The sequence below is a fragment of the Abramis brama genome, assembly GCF_963993115.1.
Source record: "Abramis brama genome assembly, chromosome: 4".
Taxonomy (NCBI): Eukaryota; Metazoa; Chordata; class Actinopteri; order Cypriniformes; family Leuciscidae; genus Abramis; species Abramis brama.
In genome coordinates, this window is record NC_139966.1 from 29,259,160 (window position 1) to 29,281,974 (window position 22,815).

Here is a 22,815-nt window from a genome sequence, read left to right on the forward strand (position 1 = left end):
ACATTCTTGAATGAATAATTTATTAGATGCACGCTAGTCTGTTGTTGTAGGGACATCAACATTATATTGTCACGCCCCTAAACACGAACTGTGATTGGTTACATGTCAGTCAAACGTCCTCTTGGGCAGTCCTTGGTCAAGAAAAGCTGCGGTAGAGTCTAGGGATAGGTCTGGCTACACAAGAGTAAGTTCTGAACAGGAGAAGTTCATTTAGGTATAGGTTAATTTACTTTTTCCCAAAGGTTGGCTTTTTTAAAGTTTTTATGATGACTTTTACTCCTATGCTGTGGAAAAGATGGAGGAGCACAGACATTGACATTAATCAGAAATGTTTCTTCAGTATCAAATCATCATATAAGAATGGTTTCTGAAGGATCATGTGACACTGAAGCCTTGGGAGTATGATGCTGAAAATTCAGATTTGTCATCAAAGGAATAAATTACATTTTAAAATATATTCAAATAGAAAACAGCTGTTTTACAGCGTAATATTTCACAATATTACTGCTATTACTGTATTGTTGTATCAAATTATATATTTGGTGAGCATAAGATACTTCTTTCAAAAACATTAAAATAACTTTTGGCCACCAATGTACATCAATGCAAAAATGTTTGGAAATAAGTGAAATTATTTTGAAGGTGGGGTTTTCTTTCGGTTTGAATTGTTCTGTTTAAAAGTACACATTTCAAGCTTTCTATATATGTCTCAGGTCTGTGAGGCAAGTAGGCTACCTTATATGCTGAGAACTTTCCCGTCCGTAACATTGTTTTTTTTTGTGTGTGTGAAATAAATTTGGACAAAGTTTTAGTTCTCGTGACCATGTGTTGTTTATACAATTTGGGGGGTACCATATTCTCAGTTGGGGGTAATTGCCTCTATTGTCTTTAGATGATTAGATTCAGTAGTCATCCCTAAAGGCTGTGTGTAAGTTCAGCACCTTTAAGGACAGCCCACTGAATTGCCTATAAGATACCATGTAAAGTTCCCTTAGTCAGATTTTGTTGGACGAACCGCAACCGCGCTCAATAAAGAATGACTTCTGTTTGAACGTGATCCCAACGTCTCCTGGTCTCTGCTTTGAAGAAGAAAAAGTTTCCTACACAGTCCAGTTTGGCTCAATCCATATATTTGGCGACATAGTAGAAATTAAACTAACGTCCTTCAGGCTATGCACGTACACTTCCAGGCCGGGTCAGTAGCCTATACAGTATCGATCAGCTGCAGCTTGCTTTTACTCTAAATACTTAATGTATTTTCACCCTAGTAAAAAAAAACAGCCTATGTGGAGGTGGAAAATATCTTCCTTGAGTGATAAGAAGAGTTTCGTTTCACCATTGAATGGATGAAAAGCACGCTAACAATTAAAATATCCACTGTAGCTGCAGCCCAACTTTATTCTAGCCTACACGTAGCACATACACGTAGCAAGAGTTGAGCGTGTGTTGACGTGAACCATGGACATAATTGAAAGTTTATGCACTGGGATTTTGTTGAGATTCACTTAATATATCAGAGATTGCTGAGGGGTGTTTATAAATATCTGGGAAATTTCTGGATGTTTCTTAATGTTTCTTAATGACAGAGGTTAGGTTATTTGATTATCATAAAAATGTGTTTTCTATACAGAGATATCGACATCGGAAAATATTGGTATCGGCCATAACAGCAATATTAATATCGGTTATTGGTATCGGCCACAATTTTCACATCGGTGCATCACTAGTTATTAGTGTAGGCAGATTTTCGTTGTCTATAATAGTTAGTTAAATCAAGATCAGGTCACATTTGGAGAAATCAATGAAGATAACTAGATGTTTTCAAAGTGTTCACAAACTTATTCTTGCCCATGTAGAAAGATAGATGTTTAGCTAATACACAAACCACAGCTAGAAAGAGCTTCCAGATATCATCAGATGAGCCCCAATAGTAGCCATATTCATATCCAGATTGAAAACATCTGTGCATTCATTCTCTAAAGATGAATCAAATAATATGCCAGTTTATGCCATTTTATTTATACTTTTCATTACATTGTGCCATTTGACAGCAAGATGGAAGTGTATGCCACCATTCAATAAAAATAAATATCAGATACATTTAAAGCATTTAAAGTTGCAGAGCCAAGTAAACTAAAACACAAATAAGGTCTCACCCGACTGATTTGTTATCTGTTAGTGTGATGTCAAAATATTTACACAATATTATCACAAGTGGACTCCCTCTAGATTGAATCTGCAGGTAATTTTTTAAATTGATACAAATTTTTTCATTTTTTTTTCAATCTCGTCACACTGAGCAACACTGCAATTTAAATAGTATGATTTTGTAAGTGACGTTTCAGCTCTGTGTGATAAGTGAAACTCTTCTCACACTGAAGACATGTGAAAGGCTTCTCTCCAGTGTGAAGCCTCATGTGAGTCTTTAGGTTTGCTTTAACTGTAAAACTCTTTCCACACAGAGGGCAAGTGAAAGGCTTCTCTCCTGTGTGAACTCTCATGTGAGTCTTTAGGTTTCCTTCAACTGTGAAACTCATTCCACACTGAGGGCAGGTGAAAGGCTTTTCTCCAGTGTGAACTCTCATGTGAACCTTGAGGATTGCTTTGCTTGAGCAAGTCTTTCCACAGTGATGACACATGACACAAGGCTTCTCTCCAACGTGAGTTATTACATGCATCTTAAGGTGATTGCTGTCTGTGAAACTCCTTCCACATTGATGACATATAAAACAGTCCTCTCTTGAGTGAATCCTCATATGGCAATCAAGGTTTACTTTACGTCTGAAGCTCTTTCCACACTGATCACATGCAAAAGGCTTCTCTCCAGTGTGAATTCTCATGTGGTCATTAAGGGATCCTTGATGTGTAAAACTCTTTCCACACTGAGAGCATACATAAGGCTTCTCTCCAGTGTGAATTCTCATGTGGACTTTAATTGTTGCTTTATGTGTAAAACTCTTTCCACACTGTTGGCAGGTGTAAGGACTCTCTCCAGAGTGAACTCTCATGTGGATTTTAAGACTTCCTTTTCCAGTGAAACACTTTTCACACTGAGGGCATGTGTAAGGCTTCTCTCCAGTGTGAATTTGCATGTGTTTTTTAAGGTTTCCTTTTTCAGTGAAACCTTTTCCACACTGTTGGCAGGTGAAAGGCTTCTCTCCATTGTGTATTCTCATGTGGACTTTAAGGTTTCCATGATGACTGAAACTCTTTCCACACTGAGGGCAGGTAAAATGACTTCTAGTTCCAGTCTTTTGAACTCTTTTTTGTGAGGACGTCTTTTCAGTCTGGGAGCAACTAAAAAAATTGTCTCCAGTTATAAAATCATGACATTTCTCTTCCTTTACATCACTCAGTTCTTGACTCTCCTCTTTCAGTGGCATCAGATCTAAGGTGGAAAAAAAAGATAAATACAATTTTAATCACATGTTAATGCCACAAAGCAGCAGACATCAAAACATTCAGACCAATTGTTCTCAATGTTTTTTGGGGGCAGCACCCAATTTTCCCATTTTGGAGAGGCCCCTTACCTCCCCGAACAAAAAAAAAGAAAAAAAAAAGTATAATTCAGTGCAGCTCAAGCCTCTCCAGGAGGATCCCCAGCACTGCACATTTTTTATTTCTCACTCATCAGCTCATTAGTAGAGACTGCAACACTTTAATTGTCAAACAAGTGATACACACAAAATTAGCAGAGCTATGGGTCCTAGAGGAGAAATTTGAGAACCCCTAGGTCCAATTGTTTTCCCTGAATATTAATGTTGATTGTTTTGTGTGTATTAGGGGCTAAGCAAAAACAGTGCTGTACCCCCAACTACATCTGTTGGTTTTCTTTTTATTATTATTTCTCCATAAAGGGAGTCTTACACTGTCAGAAACACAGATACAGTGCAGGCAAAATTTTGCTCCTAGGGGAACAAAACATATAACTGTACTAGAGGTCTTCACAGGTCCAAAAATTTGTACCGAGCCCAAAGAGACCTGTAAACATGTTACACCGGAACTGACCCGGACTCGTCTATTATTTGAAAGTTGGACCCGGACCGTGCAGAACCAAGAAATGCCATAAATTTACAACACGGAACCGACGCGGACCCATATATTATTTGGAAACTGAACCAGAACCTGGTCGGGTAGTCACAGACCCGACTGGACCAAATCGGAACATCTTCCACATCAAATTGATATTAACAAGTTGCGAAAATAAAACTTTTTGGCTTACCTAATGTTAGTAGCCTTCTCCCTTGTACCTGACTGTGATCATACAAGCCTCCTAGCCAAGAAAGTTCTATTTATGTTATTCCTCCCTTGCCAATTGAAAGAGCTTGCTTAATCCACTCAATATTCCAGCTTCAAAAGTCCACTTGCGGACACGTTGACGAATGACAAATGCGACTTTTCAGTTTTGCATTTTTTGTTATCTTGAGTCAAACTCACAAAATAAGATTCGACTGTTTACCCCCAACTGCATCTGTTGGTTTTCTTTTTATTATTATTTCTCCCTAAAGGCAGTCTACACTGTCAGAAACACGTTACATTAATGATTGCCCGTTCAGTGCCATGGACGCTGACGTTAGCATTTGCTATCATCTCTGTGCTCTCCGACCAGAGTCTGGCCAAAAATTTTAGATATAACAATACAGTTCATTTAGAATATTATTATAAAAATGGGTGAAAGAAAGTGTAATGTGCGGTATGGCGGATTAAGTGCCGCCTTCTAAATAAAAGAGCCAATTGTCAATTGGTAAAATCATTGTGTTAAAACACACGCACAGCACTGACTGACTCTGATCACAGCAGGGTGTTCTACGATCGACTCGGATATTACACACAATGTTAAACAGACCCAGGACCTGAAGTAATACATTGGGACCTGACTCGGACCCGGCTGACCATTTAAAATATAGACCCTCAACCCGTACGGGTCCCAGGTCGGTTCCTGGGTCCTCCGTGAAGACCTCTAAACTGTACCTTCAAAGGTCCACAATGCCTTAGGTACAATTATGTACCCAATACAAGTTATAAAGGTACAACATTTTAGGGTAGATATGAAAGTTCCATTTCTGTACCTTTAAAATAACTTGTCTATGCTTTTTGTATATAATTTAATCTACGTCAGCTCATGATACATCAAGACGCTATATTAAAATTAGGGCTGCACAATTAATCGCAATGAAACCGCACATGATTTGGCAAAGGCTGAGATTATTTTATGCTCAGCTTGTCAGTCCATCACGGCTGATCGGTAGTAAATGCTGCTCCATCTGAACGCCAGTGGGTGCTCTCACGCAGACACGCCAAATATGCCCAGTCGCATTAGTACGATAACGCACATCATTCCAGGAAATCCCTATCGGTGTAGCTAAATAAACAGATGATTGAAACGCTTTGATTAAACATGACTTATAAATACATGACTGCCTTCTGTGTAAGAAGGCACATCGTCTCACAGAAGGATGCTCAACTGAAGTTATCAAGTGAGTTTGGAGTAAAAGCATGTTATTAAATGTTGTCTGTTGTTAAATGAGGTTCATAAATGCTTCTCATGTTTGGAAAGATGTTTGACTCGTGTTGCTTTTTCAAATGCACGACTCAAACTCACAGTGCTTTCAGATGGAGCAGCATTTACAGAACCATACATCAAAGACAAGCTGCGCAGAAAAAAAAAAAAGGTTCATTCTGTGTAGAAAAATCCTGGAATGTTTTCCTCAAAAACCTAAATTTCTTTTCAACTGAAGAGAGAAAGACATGGACATCCTGGATGACATCAGGGTGAGTAAATTATCAGCAAAAATTTTTTTGAAAGTGAACTAATCCTTTAAGTGCGATTACATGGAAATCGTGCAGCCCTAATTAAAATGACATTAAATGTTGTTCAAAATATCTTGTATAAGATTATATGTAGAATAATATATACTCCACCATCACGTCTGCCAGTAAAATAAGACCGATATTATTACTAAACATAATACGTTAATGAATTTAGTAAAAAAAATTGTTTAATAATTGTTTTTGTTGTAATGTAATTTTGTTTGTTTAAAAAAAAAACAATCACATGCATTTTATTAATTATAACGTTTGACCATTGAATCTAAAACAGTATTTTTTAAAGAAAAAAAAAGACACTGAATTAAATTTGTAATGAAGACTATAGCCGCTTTCCGACCAAGTAGTTACAGGAACTTAGTTATAGGAACTGTCCACTTCTAAACAGTTCTATGAACTACTCTTCCCCAAACTCGGTTTTGCTGTTTGCGTTCGCACTGGCCAAGTGGCCATAGGAACTGGTAGGAGGGGTAAGGGAGTGACGCAAGCACAGTGACTTTTATTTTGACGGCGCAACAGACCTTTATTTTGGCGGCGCTGAGAACGCCAGAGCCAACAATGTTCGCATTCTCTGTTTATTAGTTAGCGATCTGTCTAACAGTACTGTTTAATATGTTATTAGATAGAACTGTTATAGAAAGTAGACAGTATATGAAAAAAAGGTTATTAGCCTATGCCGTGTGGTTGATGTCCAGTGTTGCTAGCTGGGCAGATAAACATAATCATGTTTGGCTTGGTCCCCTCAAAGTTGCGTTGGATTTTCTCTTCAGCATAAAGGTTTAGAGACCCATCTATCACTGTTTTCCATGTTGTATAGTTAGTTTCTGGAGTAAATATATAGGCTATAATCTGTGTGTTTACATAATAGCTGTTTTAAAAATGGCGGGTGCTGGTGTTCCGCGTGCGTTCGGTCAATCAGCGTACACTAACGTCACAGGTAGTTCCTATAGTGCTGGTTTATGGTTTAGACCCTACTCTGAAGTAGGACCTAAATTAGTTCCTCCAAATGGAGTTCCTAGAACTAAAATCGTTCCTAGTTCCTGTGGTGCGAACACGCCGACATCCGGGTACTTTAGCCAATAGTTCTAGGAACTGTGAAAATTTTCCTCCGGTCGGAAAGCGGCTTATGAGGAGTGGCAGCTAAATTAGTTCCTCCAAAAGAGTTCCTAGAACTAAAATCGTTCCTAGTTCCTGCGGTGCGAACACGCCGACATCCGGGTACTTCCGCCAATGGTTCTCTTATGAGAGTACTCTCGTGTTGCGCAAGTTTAGCTTACGCTACGGGAAAACTCCTTTTCTCGAGAATACTGAAGCAAGAAAATTATCCTTAATTTTCCAAAATGTAAAACGCATTTGCTGCAGCAGGCAGGCATAGGCGAGACAGCTCGCGCGCCCATTGGCTGCTCTGCAGCAACTGCTGCAACCTATCAGTGTGTCTTGGCATGACTCCAGCGCCAATGGGAAGCCAAAATGGGTGTGGCCTAAGCCTATAAATACCATCGCCCAGGTTGCACAATGATTTCGTCTCCTTCAGCGAGTGACTTCACTTCGCTGGATCTTTGAGAGAAGAAGCTGCGTCGTAGAAAGGCACTTTCAGCGGGACGAGCTCGAGTTTTGAGGACGTCGGCTGGATTTTCGCCGCCTTCACTCGCCGTACCTTCTGCGCTATCCGGCGCTTATATCCTTTACTGCTCCATGTGTGTTCGCCGCTGCGACACACGTTTTTCCTCTGAAAGAGCAAAGGCATTTCTAAATGCCACCTGTGTTCTGCGGCTCGTGCAGAGCCGTTCTCAGCGACGGGGACTGCCACGTACTGTGCGCTTCCTGCCTGGGAAAAGAACACGCAGACCACACGCTCGCTGATGGCGGCTGCAAGGAATGCGAGTCATTGCCTCTCTCGACCCAGCGGGTCCAGCGTGAGAGCTTCCGTCGACGCTGAGCTTTTCCGTCTTCTCACGAAGGCCGTCGAGGACCTCGGCCTTGAATGGACCACGCCCCAGGAGCCCGCGCCCAACAGGTTGGATGGCTGCTTCCTGACAGGACGGCGCTCTGCACCTGTTTCGAGGCCCGCTCCCTTCCTCCCCGAGCTGCACGATGAGCTCTCCAGGTCGTGGGGAGCCCCGTACTCGGCCAGGCTTAGGTCTTCTGTCTCTTCGACGCTCTCCGCCGTCGATGGCGCGAAAGACGGGATATCTCTCTGTTCCTCCGGTAGAGGAAGCAGTAGCAACACACTTGTGTCCGCCCTCTGCTGGATGGCGGGCCAAGTCGACTCTACCCACTAAAGCCTGCCGGACCACTTCAGCCTTGATCGGCCGCGCCTACGCTGACGCCGGTCAAGCCGCATCTCAAGCCATCACACCATCACACCACGCCGGTCAAGCCATCACACCATGGCTGTTCTGCAGATTCATCAGGCCAACCTCCTCCGTTCTCTGGACGAGGCTGGACCAACAAAGGAGTGTGTGACGGACTTGAGGAGTGCGACGGACTTGGTTCTCAGAGCTACTAAAGCCGCCGCCCAGGCCATCAGCTGCAACATGGCCTCCCTCACCGTCACAGAGCGTCACCTGTGGTTAACGCTGTCCGACATGTCTGAGTCCGATCGTGCCACCTTTCTGGATGCTCCCGTTTCTCCGGCCGGTCTCTTCGGTCCCTCGGTGAAGGGCTTTGCGGAGCAATTCTCGGAGGTGCAGAAAACGTCTCAAACTATGAGACACATTTTGCCGCGCCATTCAAGTTCTGCAGCAGGCCGCGTTAAGAAGCAGCCGCCTGCTCGAAGAACGCCTCCTCCACCCGCCCCGCAACAGCGCCAGGCCCGGGATGCACGCCAGCACTCACGCTCTACGAGCCACCGCAGACCGCCGCCTGCCCGGGGACCCAGGCCCAGGCTTGCGCCTAGCTTCGAGCCTCCTAAATCTTCCTAGCCCCCCTAGGAAAGCGCCGATGGTTAAGTCCCGCTGCGGCCGGACCGCCATCAAAATCAGCGCAAACTGCTCTCTCAGTCCCCTCAGCAGAGGCGATTCAAAGAGTGTATTCAGCAGCCAACGAGCCAGTTCTTCAACTCGCTTGCCTGCACACAAACGCCGTTTTCACGGCGACCCACATAAATCTCAGAAAGAGCATTATGTCTGGTCATATTCCGGCTCAGGCCGAAGGTGTTTTGAATGTAGGAAAGGTGCCCACTGCCCAGTGCCCACCCCTGCACATAAACACTACCCTTTCTGTGTGTTACACTCATCCAGGGTCGAAAACAATAAAGCTGGCTCAGGCCGCTCGACTGCTGAGTGTAGGAAAAGTGCCCACTACCCAGTGTTCACCCCTACACACAAGCACTACCCACACAGTGTCTCACACCACCACAGGATCCATATCAGTCAAACCGGCTCACACCGTTCATGTTTTAAGTGTAGGAAATGTGCCCGCTGTACAGCGCTCACCCCTGCCCATGAAAACGACTGTATCTGCGCTACACACACACATAACGCCTCAGCGTATGAACCCAGCTTGAGCTGGCAGTGTTTCATGTGCAGATCACGTGTCTGCCTCTCAGCGCATACACTTTCTGAAAGAAGTACTGTCTGCCCCATTCGAAATAAACATGGTGAACGAACTATGTCATCATGGCTGGGTATCCGGGTCCCCGAACACGAGCGACCGGAGCCCAGATTTCATTCTACCCTTGTCAATTCATGCGAAAGCATGGGAATTGATCCCAGGGGTTTCAAATTGGGTGCTAAAGATAGTGAAACGGGTCTACTCGCTACAATTCGCTCGCAGACCGCCGCGCTTCACAGCCCGGGTCGAAACCTCGGTGAATCAGGAAATAGCACACCTACTTCGCACCGAGATAGCGAATTTGCTGAAAAAAGGGGCGGTGGAAAATGTCCCCTTGGCCGAGAGCGAGTCGGGGTTTTACAGCCGTTACTTCTTAGTACCAAAGAAGGACGGCGGACTCCGCCCTATACTAGATCTCAGACGTTTGTACAAAGCGCTGATGATACGCTCGTTCAAAATGATCACAACCAGACAAATCCTCGCTCGAATTCGACCGGGGGACTAGTTTATATCAGTGGATCTGAAAGATCCAAATAGCAGCCCGTCACAGGCCATTCTTGAGATTCGCCTTCGAGGGCCAGGCTTATCAGTACACCGTCCTTCCGTTTGGCCTGTCTTTAGCACCTCGTACATTTACGAAGTGCATGGACGCGGCGCTCGCGAGAGTCCTGACCTATCTGGACGAATGGCTAATCTTAGCCCAGTCAAAGGAGGAACTGGTGTTACACAAAACATTACTGCTGGCCCATCTGGAACAGCTGGGTCTCAGAGTCAACTGGGCCAAGAGTATTATATCCCCCAGCCAGGAAATATCCTTTCTGGGGATGGAGTTGGACTCCAGGTCTATGGTGGCGCGCCTGATGCGAGAACGCACGGCAGCGATCCAGCGCTTTGCAGCGACATTCACTGTAGGGAAGAATCTTCCCCTCAGAATGTTTCAGAGGATGATGGGCCTCATGGCCTCAGCCTCGACGGTGCTGCGACTGGGTCTGCTACACATGCGCCCCTTTCAGCTGTGGCTGAAACGGCATGTGCCAGCGCGAGCATGGACGTCAGGTTTGCTTCGTCTCACGGTGAATCAGACATGCGCAGCAGCTCTGAAACCGTGGATGAGAACCGGCTGGTACCAGACCGGCGTGAACCTGGGCACCGCCTCACAAATCAAAGTAGTCTCGACAGATGCTTCCAACACGGGTTGGGGCGCAATTTCATCTTTGTCAAGGTCTTTCATTTTTTAACACTATTTAAAACACGCAGTGTATTCGTTCAGCTGCATTTCCTTTCCCTGCTCTCCCTCCGTCTCTGTCACTCATGCATCTCACATGCGCGTGCACACACACACACACAGCTCCTCCCCTCCGTGCACATCGCATCTCCATGAGAACGAGTGTTCGTTCGACATTGAAAGCAAGTTCGCGAAAGGTTGGTATCTCTATCTCGTGAACACCTTTACACAATCACACATTAAAAAGTGGTATAAAAATATTTTAAATTCTGAATATAATTTTGACAGTGTGTTAATGTCGACCCGAGAAGCGATTGCGTTTTCTTTAGAAAGTTAACTAGTCGCAAGTTTGAGGTAAAATGCACTTTTTGGTTGTGGTTGTCGACGTCAAAACACTAACGTTATATAAGCTGTGATTCAAATATTAAATAATGTTATGTCATTGTTTTACTGCGTAGTCTTTAGACTGTTTACATACATATTTTACATACATATATGCACATATTTGTGCATATTTGGTGTTATTGTTGAATAAATATTTTCTAAAATTATATGATGTTTTTGTTGAGTTATTATTACACAATACTTTTTCTAACCTTTTTGAATCTTGCCCCTGACAAATAACCCAAATTACAAAAAAGACAAACTAAAACTAATAAAAACTAAACTAAAACTAAGCACTTTCAAAAAATAAAAAATAAACTAAACTAGCAATCCCACTTTAAAAACTAATTAAAACTAAACTGAATTTGAAAACAAAAAGTCAAAACGAAATAAAAATAAAAACTAATGAAAAATGCAAAACTATAATAACCCTGGTCTAATGGCGCTTTTCCACTACACAGTACCAGCTCGCCTCGGCTCGGCTCGGCTTTGTTTGGTTTTCCACTGTGTAAAAGTTGTACCTGTACCTGCTTCCAGGTACTTTTTTTCGTACCACCTCCGGCGAAGTTCTAAGCGAGCTGAGGCGATACTAAAATGTGATGTGAAAACACGACAGACTGCTGATTGGTCAGAGAGAATCGTCACTATTCACTGCGTCATCATTGCACGCGCCAGACTGAGTATCCTGAATAAAAAACAGCAAAAACAAAAACAAAAACATCCAAAAACAGCATACACTCGATTTCCTCCATTGTCCTGTGTGTGTGGGTCTCGCGTAGAAGATTAAGTCACGGCAGTTTCCTGCGGCGTCGCTATGACGACCAGGTACTATTGTGGAGGTACTATCTGCAATGGAAAACGGAGCGAAAAGCGAGCCGAGCCGAGTCGAGTCGAGTTGAGCTGGTACTGGTAATGGAAAAGCACCATAAATGGTCAGTGTTCTCTGAATGGTGCTCAGCTCATGACTTAAACCCTACAAGAGCTGTTGGATAACGGGAGAACCCCATCCACGCTCAAGGTGTATGTGGCGGCTATAGCGGCTTTTACGAAGCCGGTGAATGGCCAGTCGCTGGGAAAGAATGACCTCGTAATCCGTTTCCTCAGGGGTGCTAGGAGGCTGAACCCTCCTCGGCCACCCTCGGTTCCAGCTTGGGACCTTTCCACGGTCCTAGAGGCCATGAAAGGTGGACCATTCGAACCACTACACGCGGTGGAGCTAAAGTACCTGTCCTTCAAAACCGCTTTTCTGCTGGCACTAGCCTCAGTAAAACGGGTGGGCGACCTGCACGCGCTCTCAGTGAGTGCTACGTGCCTGGAATTTGGGCCTAATGTCTCTAAGTTAGAGCCCACTCGACTAGAGGCATGGCCTCGTCGTGGGCATGGACAAGTGGTGTCTCACTTCATGACATTTGTATGGCAGCAGGCTGGGCCTCACTGTCTACATTTGTAAGGTTTTATAACCTAGAAGTGCCCGCCTTACAGGCCAGGCTGTTCTCAGTCTGATTATACCATATTAACATTGTCTACCCAACTCAGTTAGATTAGACTGTTGATATGCTGCAACGTCCTGTGGGCTTATGCAGTTTCGAGGTTGATATACTGCCTTAACTGTATATATGTGTGCGCACCTATCTCACATCACCGAGTCGTCCCTCCCCGTTCTGCCGCTTCGTGTTTATTCCAGTTTACATGAGCCCCGGGCACACTGCCCTTGGGACATTAGTGTTGGAATTCCGCACGCACAACGTTTTTACATGGGGTTCCCGTAGCGTAAGCTAAACTTACGCAACACAAGAGTTCTCTTGTAAGAGAACGACACTCAGTTACTAACGTAACCTCGGTTCTCTCTAGAGAGGGAACGAGTGTTGCGTAACCTGCCGTGCTTGTGCTGCATTGTGGTTTCGCTTCTAGTAGACTGAAATCATTGTGCAACCTGGGCGATGGGTATTTATAGGCTTAGGCCACACCCATTTGGCGGGTCATGACGTGGCGCGGGAAGGCTTCCCATTGGCGCTGGAGTCATGCCAAGACGCACTGATAGGTTGCAGCAGTTGCTGCAGAGCAGCCAATGGGCGCGCGAGCTGTCTCGCCTATGTCTGCCTGCTGCAGCAAATGCGTTTTATATTTTGGAAAATTAAGGATAATTTTCTTGCTTCAGTATTCTCGAGAAAAGGAGTTTTCCCGTAGCGTAAGCTAAACTTACGCAACACTCGTTCCCTCTCTAGAGAGAACCGAGGTTACGTTAGTAACCAAGTGTCGTTCTAGGAACTATGAAAAGGTTCATAGTTTAGATATTTAGATAGTGTGAGTTCTAATATTAAAAAGTGTTTTAATACCATAGCACTTGTTTTGTCTCTTTATTTGCACAGTTTGATTTAAAAAAAATAAAAAAACACTATAATGTGTTTATGCTTCAGTTACTATGCGTCAGCAATTATTGACAGTGATTCTGGATCTGGGATAGAATAGCTCCAAGTGTAACCTTTCATTAGAGCCCAAAATTATGACTTTACATTAAAGCATTCAAGAAAAGCATAATTTTACTTGTCAATGGTTGTAAAGTAGGGATGTCAATTTACACAAACAACAGCATGACAAGGTGTGAAAATGCTGGTTAAAACGCCATGTTCCTCACCAAATAAATGAGAAGGTTTTTTAATCTAAATAAAGGGCTAGTAAGATTATAAAATTAATCAATGTGATTGATCATTTATTAAATTACATATTTAATAATCAAATATAAAGACTAATACAACGTGTCATCAATGCCGCCTCAGATGCGTACTTGTCAGAATGTGTAACTCCTGTTGTGGACGCACTCTTCCTAAAACAACGCGCTGAAAACAGCAACTAAATAACGAATTCACAACGATTTATTAAAATAGTGTTCTCATTAATGTTATGTAATATGACAGTCCCAGTCATAGTTATTATTAGTCGTGCATTGCTGTTTGAGCTGTGCACGCTGAATTAACACCGGTAAACTGGAGAACTTTGCTAACGCGTTATTTAACTCAAAGAAACGCATCCTATATGAGATTAATCAGATATAAAATAAACATAATATTACGAATTATCTCTGCACAAAATGACGCGAGTGTACAAGTGAACTTCAACCAAGTTACTTGCTTGGCATAATGTGTGACTCATGTGGTCTTCCTGGAGCAACGCAATCAAACATGGCAACTAAACCCAAATAATACACAATGTTTTATTACAATATTATTCTCTTTATAATGTTATTTAATATGACAGTCCCAATCATAGTCATTATTGCGGTTAGAACTGCATGTGCTGAAGCTGATCCCCGGTAGAGCCCGACCGATAAAGGATTTTTAAGGCCGATACCGATACAAATATTTGGTGATTAAAAAATCCGATATTCCGATATATTGGCCGATATATATATTTAAAAAAAAATAATCCAGAAACGCGTAACAAAACATGAACAGATTTCCCTAACATTAGTTATTTGTCGTTATTTAAGAGTCCTCAGCCTTACTAAAATAATATGATAATGCAGTTTAAAAATAAACTTGTTTGTTTTATTGTCACAACAGAACAGAATATATTAAGTTATGATAAATATAATGTATAAAAATACAAACTTAAGATATGAAACTTAAAGTCCTTTGAACAAAAAAAGTCAACTATTATTATTAATATTGACAGTAATAATTCAATTATGTAATAATGTGTGTGTGTGTGTGTGTGTGTGTGTGAAGAACTGATAAGATTGTAAATGTGTACCTTGAAATGCAATGTAAGTCGCTTTTGATAAAAGCGTCTGCCAAATGTCAATGTTATAAGCTACCTTATAATTACAATGTCAACTTGCTTATCCCTTTACCTGCACTCTTTTAATTCTATCCATCTATTCCATCAAGCTACAACAAACCATTTTCAATCATCATTTGCTGCCTGCCTTCTAAAATCTACTACTTAGTGATGCACTAAATACATTATGTGACTCGTTAATGCTGCAGCTAAACGAAGTCAGCAACGCACACTTGGATTTCACACACGTGTAAAAGAAAAGCTAACTTTTATGCACAGGCTATGTTTGATACTTTTTCTCTATGTCTAAATGTTCACTCCTCGCGTGCCTAACTTGCATTTTACAATGCAGTGACTGGAACTACAGATATGCTAGTTATAAATACAGTAATCATTACTTTATTTAGGCAGAATAAGTTCGTTGTGATTTCCAAGCTCATTGATGTTAGCGATCTTCCTTGTATAGTGCCCTCTGGTGGACAAACTATGCAGCGCCAACACTCATAACATGGTTGAAGGGTGTTTCCTCCGCTTTTATTTTATTTTTTAAATATTCATTTATCGGCCATTATAAATGCCGATACCGATAGTTTGGAAAATGCCTAATATCGGCCAATGATATCAGCCCGCCGATATATCGGTCGGGCTCTAATCCCCGCATGCTTAAAGCATGCTTTACTACAGCATTGATTCTTAACCAAATGCATACTATGAGATAAATCAGATATACATAGGCCTACACAAAATAAACACAATATTACAACTTACATTTGCACAAAACAAAAGGCTGCGAATGCACATGCAAAATTATAGTCATGATGAAGGTGTAACTCTGGCTGTAAAATGGTCCCAAACAACTCCAGCGCGCTCGCTTCATTTTTCCTTGTGTCTGCTTTACGTGTTTCGTGGTTAAGAAGCACGCATGCACATGAACCTGCTTAGTCGCCGATCGATTAAATGTATTATCTACAATTAAACGGTCGCCAATTAATCGTTAACATCCCTATTACAAAGGGTTATTTAGAGTCTCCAAGTGGCCTTCTTTGGTAAGCGCCTAGACATAAATCATTTGGAGTACATGCATGTTTTGGTTTAAGAACAGCATGCAATTTACTTTGGGTATGCCTTTTTTAGGCAAATTTTACAGGAATGCTAAGGTGGTTAATAATTGTAAGGTTAATAAAGGCCTTCTTAAGTTAAGCGATGCGTTCATGTAAGAAAAATATCCATATTTATAACTTTATCGACCAAAATTACTAGCTTCTGGTAGACGGCCGTACTCAAGTCGGCTTACGCCAAAAGACGTTAAAAGTTAGTGTTTTAGTTAGTGTAGCCTACTGTTTGTTAATTCATGTAATAATTCGTAGGGATGTTTCGATCAAATTTTTTTTGCCCTCGATCTGTTTAATACCGAGTATCTGTCACAGGATCTTGATCCGATGCTTGTATTTTCGTAGTGCTAGGTGCACACTTCAATTACATTAAAGTTATTAAAATAAGATATTATATGCAAACAGACTGTGTGGTCACAATTATGAATATGAGACTACTGATATAAACTTGTATTTTATATACAATTAGCAGAATATTTGCAACAAAAAGAAAAAAAATAATAAGGTTAGAAAGCATGAAGCTTGCAGTGTCAGAATTCCAGTCTGTCAACAACGCAACGACGTCTAAGATAGTCTGACGAGAGATAAAAGTAAACAGTAAATTAACGGCTTTTGAGTGATTTGTTACAAACGTTCGCATCAAATATGGTTAAACACGGAAGCTCGAACAATCGTGTGAAAGGATTTAACATAACCCACTGGAATCCCCTGACGGCAAGTCATTTATAAATGTTTATTCACAAAAAAAAAAAAAATCTTGCATTATTGCATGTTTTGCTTTCGAACAGAGAGCAGCTTACAACTTCACGATACATCAATAAATAGTATACTGATTGTTTGCTAAAGGTTTGTTTATCATTTATTCAGGATTAACCATTGTTTACTGAGATAATGATATAACAAAGAAGTTTATAATGATGCAAGTTTCTTGTGTCGTTTTTTTTCAAGGACAACTATGATGCATTTCTTGCACATCATCTAAATAAAAGAAAATATATTTGATCTTGTTGCATGTCCAGAACTTCAAGAAGTGCAGCAGTCCCCTGACTTTTTTCAGAGGCCTCAAGACTTATTAGGTCTCCACACATGTTCAAAGAATGTAAATCAAAATTTGAGATGACTGAACCTATACACAAAGAGACTTAAGCCCAATTTATACTTCTGCGTCGAACTCACGCCGTAGCTACGGCGTAGGCTGTGTGTAGCGCGTACCCTTCGGCGTACCCTGACGTGCACCTCTCCAAAAATGTAACAACGCGTCAACTCTACGCAGACGCAAGCGCTGTGATTGGTCTGCTAGAACCCCTCCCTCGGGTTTCTCATGCTCCCTCTGCAAGTGTAATTGCGCGTCAACGCGGACACCGACGCAGAAGTATAAATGAAAACCAACGCGTTGCCTACGGCGTAGGTCCGACGCAGAAGTATAAATCAGCCTTTAGTGTTAACAAGACTGAAAGTTACTCTTACATTCCTATTTGTGAGGAAGGGAAATACTGTTCTCAAAGGGCCATTTGGGACCAAATACAAACTGAGCTGAACATAGAAAAAGATTAACATGTTTTAAATTATTACTAAAATGGACTTCACTTCAAAACACAAATTCTTTGCAAGAAGCCCTAATGTTACAACATATTTGTGAAGATGAATTTGAAGTATGTAATCCCCTGGGGTCTAAACTTAACAAGCACAAACTGTGTGCAATTTACTATACCATTGGAAATAATATACAAAGTTTTGCTCTCAGTTAAAATATAGCCAATTCGTTTAGCTTTATTTGTCCACTATACACTGCTCAAGTTAAATAATCTGTAGTGCAACCTGTGTCATTCAGCATGAGCCCCTCCTCACTGTGCTGTTATGCCAAGCACATTTTTGCGCATGTGAAGGATGATGTTTTACGTGGATTGAAACTCAAATTAAGTACAAAACACCCAAATAACATCTGGATTTGTACTAAATGAGAGAAGTAAGCTACATGAAGCCTAGTCTCGCGTAGCCAGACCTTCAGACTGACGGCTGAAGGTCTGGAATTCAGTCAGCTTTCTTTGGCCAAGGCCCGCCCATAAGGCCGTTTGACCGACATGTCAAACAACCAATTACAGTTCGTTTCGTTCAGTGTCACGTTTCGTTGCGTGGAAATGTCCCCACAACAACAGATCGGCGTGCAACCATAGACTGCAACAAGTCAGTCAGCATAGAAAATCAAAGAAGGAGAAGAAAACAAGCAGTAAGTCATTGATCTGTTTGTGCACGTATAACAACAATTGCGTCTGCATTACCACATCTGATCAAAACACCGAGTAAATCAGTAGGAAACGCAATTACACGTCTGCGCTTTGTTTCCAGGCGGACCGAAAATAAACGCGACACTCGCGCCCCCCGGAAATCCGATAAAATTCAACCAATCAGATGACGACTTCGACATTCCTGAAGTGTTTCCAGTTAAGTGTACCATATGCATCAGACGTTTAGCCAACGTTCCGTGGGCGTGACGTCTGAGGCTGAGACTACATGAAGCCCAACACCAGTTTCGGTTTCATTTTAGCTTTAAATTAATTTGTTTTGGCTTGAAGTTTACATAGCTACTTTTATTTTTCATTCTTGTTCTGAATACTGTAACATTTGAAGACTAAAGTAGCCTTTAGCTATGTCCATGGTGTTTATAGTTTGTAAACATTTCACTGTATTCACCAGTATTTTACATTAACGTAATACATTTTTTTTCTCTCAAAAGCTCAATTTTATGTGTAGCATATTTTTTAAGCCATGTAGCAAACATTATAAAAATTTCTTGAAAAAATTACTTAAATTACTTTTTAAACCGTTTAACCGATAGTATTAATCAGTCAAAAGTCTTAGTGTCGGTTAACGGTTAACCGGTTAATTATGAGCATCCCTGTCCACATGACACAACCTGCTTTACGTAAAAAAAAGAAGAAAAAAAAAAGAACCCTCTTTAATCAGGACACTTGTTATGTCCCTCCACTGCCTGTGGTGGCTCTGTTTCCTCTTCTAATGTTTGGCTGCTTGGTAGTATGTTTTCATTTGTTATTGTGTGCAGGTGTGATCTGTAACGAGTGGGCGGAGACACACCCTTTAAAGGGTAACTAAACCCTAAACCAACTTTTTTTAGTTAATGATCTGTAAGAATGGGGCTTTATTAGTGCTGTTCATTGATTCGAGTAATTTTTTTGACATTTGGGTATAAAGTGTTTTAATTCTACAATATATGGTGTAAAAACGTCAGAGTGCTGCCCTCTTCAGGTTGAACAGTGGCTACTGCAGTTGAATTTTCCTATTGGATGTTTGCGACGTAAGCAGGTTCCAGCTCACCACGCCCTCCCTTGGTACGAGCTACCAGTGGAGTGTTTTAGTACAGTGGTCAGGATGGTACGTAGGTGTAGTGTTGCTGGTTGCAACAGCACTGCTGGACTGCATAGCTTTCCAGCAGACTTGGAAATTAGGCGCCAGTGGTTGCATGCACTTGGCCTGGAAGACCGTGAGTGTGAAACCTGCATTTTACGCGGAATTGCTTTTGAAACGCAATAGAGGTGGAAATGGGCTTCTCCACACAGCTCGCGCTGAAAAGCTCCTCCTGCACGGACTCCACCACCGCAGTGGCGTCTTGAGGTGAGTGATCATATATAATCACAATTTATGGTTAGGCTAAAGTTAATCCTCTGGGGTCGACAAACGCCCCGGCGCATTTTGCTGGATTTTTTCACATAGCGGCAAAATATGAAAATGCCTATAGAGAGCGCGCTATTGACATCAACTCGATAAAACTCATCAGATGCATAGGGCTGGGACGGTATGAATTTTTTCTTACCGCGGTTGAAAAGCAAGAAATTCCCGCGGTATTGCGATAAACCGCTTTAAACCTCAACCCCCCCTCCCCACCCTCCCCCAGTTTTTTTTTTTCTGCGACGTTGCGGCTGGAACAACAAACAAAGTGTGTCAATGATAATCTCAGGTAGTGTTTATGTGCTTTATTTAATGTTAAAAGCATGCAATGTGACTTTGAATATCGTTTAGTGCTCCAGCTTTATAGCTGTAAAAACAACAATGGATAATTCACCTCAGATCTTGAAATTAAACAAATGGAAACAAGAACGTTCAAACTGTGAACAAGTGTATTCTTTGACAAATATTGTTTTAGTAACTCACAGCCTATGTATTTTTAATAATATTTAAATGGTGTAGCCTAATATTTGTGAATTTGATTATGTAGCCTACTTATCCATTTTCTTGAAAGTGCCGTCAAGATTACTCTCTGGTGCTGTGAGTGTGCACTTGCCGCGACTCCGCGAGGGTTGACAAATGCGGTCTTCACGTGAGAGAATTGTGTTAAATAAGCACGTGCAATTAAAAGCTGAGGTCCTGCTTTTACTTTTTTTATTTATTTACGGTGCGGCTTGGACGCGGCGTCCGTCGAAAATAGACTAGGCGCCTATCTTTAGCGAAGCGGCGCGGAGAGACGCTTCTGAAACGCGCCGCGTCGTGGCTGTTGTAAACACAGAGTGAGCACGATCAGCTCCGGTAGCCGCGTCGCAGCCGTAACGCGCCACAGAGTGTAAATAAGGGGTTATAGTCAATAGCCTACGAATGGAATGTTATTATGTGTCATGAAACAACTTGCGAAAGGTCGGATTTGCTCCATCTTTTGATGATAAGTTTTGTTTAGAAAACCTTGAATCCATGTAAGACACAATGTTATTAGACACAATCCATGTCATTAGAATCAATGAATCCATGTCATTAGACACAACGTGAACACATGTGAAGGCCAGTGTTTGTTTTTTGTTTTTTTTTGCGGTGATGACGGTGACGAGCTCAGACCGCGGTAGGCGTCACGTGACCGCGGTATTGCGGTAATGCGGTAACCGTCCCAGCCCTACAGATGCATGTACTTTACGTCGTCTCGCGACCCTGTGAGTCACTCTCCATTTTAGAGAGTCTGAAAACTCTCCGCTGGGGTCTGCCCACTTTTCTAGCATTTTTCAAATATTGCCAGTGGGTGGAGTCAGGCTCTGACCAGGGGTTTAGTTACCCTTTAAAATCTCAGGCACTCCTTGCAGAGAGGGGAGACTTGTGTTCCGGTTACCACGCCTGTGATTGATCTTCCTGCATTGTTTTAGTCTGTTATAGTTAATCTCCCATTTTCTGTTTTGTTGGTAATTTACTCAATTGTTTAATAAACCCCCTAGACAAACGAGTCCAACTGACTTTGCGGTAATTTTATGTTGTGGCCAGTGTGCCTGATCATAACAACACTCATATGATATTCTTCAATTATCATTAATTTCTGTAGAGCTGGACATTTTATTAAAGATCAAAGGACTGAGTTAAGCTTTGAGAATGACACCAACCTGTTTGTTCCTCAGTTTCTTCTTGTTTCACACTGAATGTTTCTTCAATCGTCATGTCTTCACTCTCCTCTTTAATAAACGCCATCTTTATAATAGTGTGTCTTGTGGATCTCAGTCGCTTCACCAAGAGTTTTTCTGTTTTTTTTGGACACTCTGTCATAAAATAAGATTAGAATAGTTAAAAGTAATAACAGTATTAACAATTAATTCTCTGTGTCTAAGGGAGTCAGTCAGAGTGAAACTTAATCACTCAAAACTGGTACTACAAGTAAATAAATTTCACCAATTATATAGTAGGTTCATAATTACACATTCATGCTTTACATTAATTGATTTGTAGATTAAACAAATAAATATTTGCTGTTGGTTTGTAAAAGTTGTCATTACAAATGTTTGTGTTGTTGTTGCATTTACAGTAAGTTACACTGTTTTGACCAGCATGAAACGTCAGTGTGTGGTGGTGATTAAAGTGAATTGAATCACTGAATCGTTATGGAAAATATTTGCTTTAAATTAACTCGGAGTTTCAAAAAGCCGTTTTTCCATCACTACTTGGTAGCAACTGAATTCGCGTTTACGATAAATCGATTCACGATATAAGGAGTGAAATGAGACGCATCTTTTCTGTTACTCATGTGTGGATGCGCTTTACTGACAGTAAATAACGTTCATTAATGTTAGATACGGCATTACAATGTTACATTCGATAATAAAGTATTCATTTCAAATGGTCTGTAAAAGCTATAAAGCTGATTGAACAGTTTGAATCGATTAAAACACTTAAATGGCTAAAAACACAAACCTTTCTTCAGCAGAATCACAATTGATGCAGAAGCACGACGCAACCTTATGGCGTCATATGATATCACAACATCAAAATAAAAGTCCTGTCCAGACGTGAACAATGTGCTTAAAATATTATTAGAAACTACTAATTAAGGGAGGGGGATCTTTGTACAGATGACAGTGTTATACAAATTATCCCTATTCACACGGATCCGTGAAAACGACTAATAACGCTGTATTATGTATGCCAGACAAGTAGTTAGCGATGTCATTTTGTAAAAAAAAAATACAGGCCTGGGCACACATGCATTCTTTTACTACAGAGCACTCAAGCTGAATGCACATGCCTATAGACACAAATTACATAATGTATCATATTTTTGTACGATTTTCAGTCTAAGGATGTTAATCTTTATAATACAATATTATTACTTTGTCTTCTGGGTAAATTTCATCTTCACAAAGCCAGAACCATTCACTGTTATCGCAATTTAGAACATTCTCCTCTGATATAAAGTCCCTTTTTACTTCCTTTAATAAAATGTCAAAACATTTGAACACAAAGGCTTTGAAAACATATCATCCTTGAGTCTGTTGTAAGGAAACCTTTAATTAAAAAAAAAGCCTATAGACTAAACACGTACTGTAATAAGCCAACACATGCGCATGACGTCACCGTTTTCACAGATTCGTGTTTTTGTAGTTTACACTGAGATGATAAGGGTGTTGTTTTCAAAAACGTGCACTTCAAAAACGTGCACAAAAGTTCGCGTTTTCAGGC

The 22,815-nt window shown here is 41.4% G+C and overlaps 1 protein-coding gene across 1 annotated transcript; it reads right to left on the bottom strand.

Annotated features, from left to right (window-relative positions):
• Window positions 1–1,998: 1,998 nt before the first annotated feature.
• LOC311081867 (uncharacterized protein) lies at window positions 1,999–22,099 on the bottom strand. Its single transcript, XM_084112566.1, has 3 exons — window positions 22,051–22,099; window positions 21,249–21,401; window positions 1,999–3,388 (listed from the first exon to the last, which is right to left on the bottom strand). Exons 2-3 carry the CDS (start codon window positions 21,331–21,333, stop codon window positions 2,313–2,315), a joined length of 1,161 nt encoding a protein of 386 aa, XP_083968692.1. The 5' UTR covers window positions 21,334–21,401; window positions 22,051–22,099; the 3' UTR covers window positions 1,999–2,312.
• Window positions 22,100–22,815: the final 716 nt, after the last annotated feature.

Coding starts and splice junctions, on each gene's coding strand:
- LOC311081867 (XM_084112566.1), bottom strand. CDS start 21,333: ATGGCGTTTATTAAAGAGGAGAGTGAAGACATGACGATTGAAGAAACA. Junction 3,389..21,248: donor AGAAACTGAGGAACAAACAG/GTTGGTGTCATT, acceptor TTTCCACCTTAG/ATCTGATGCCACTGAAAGAG.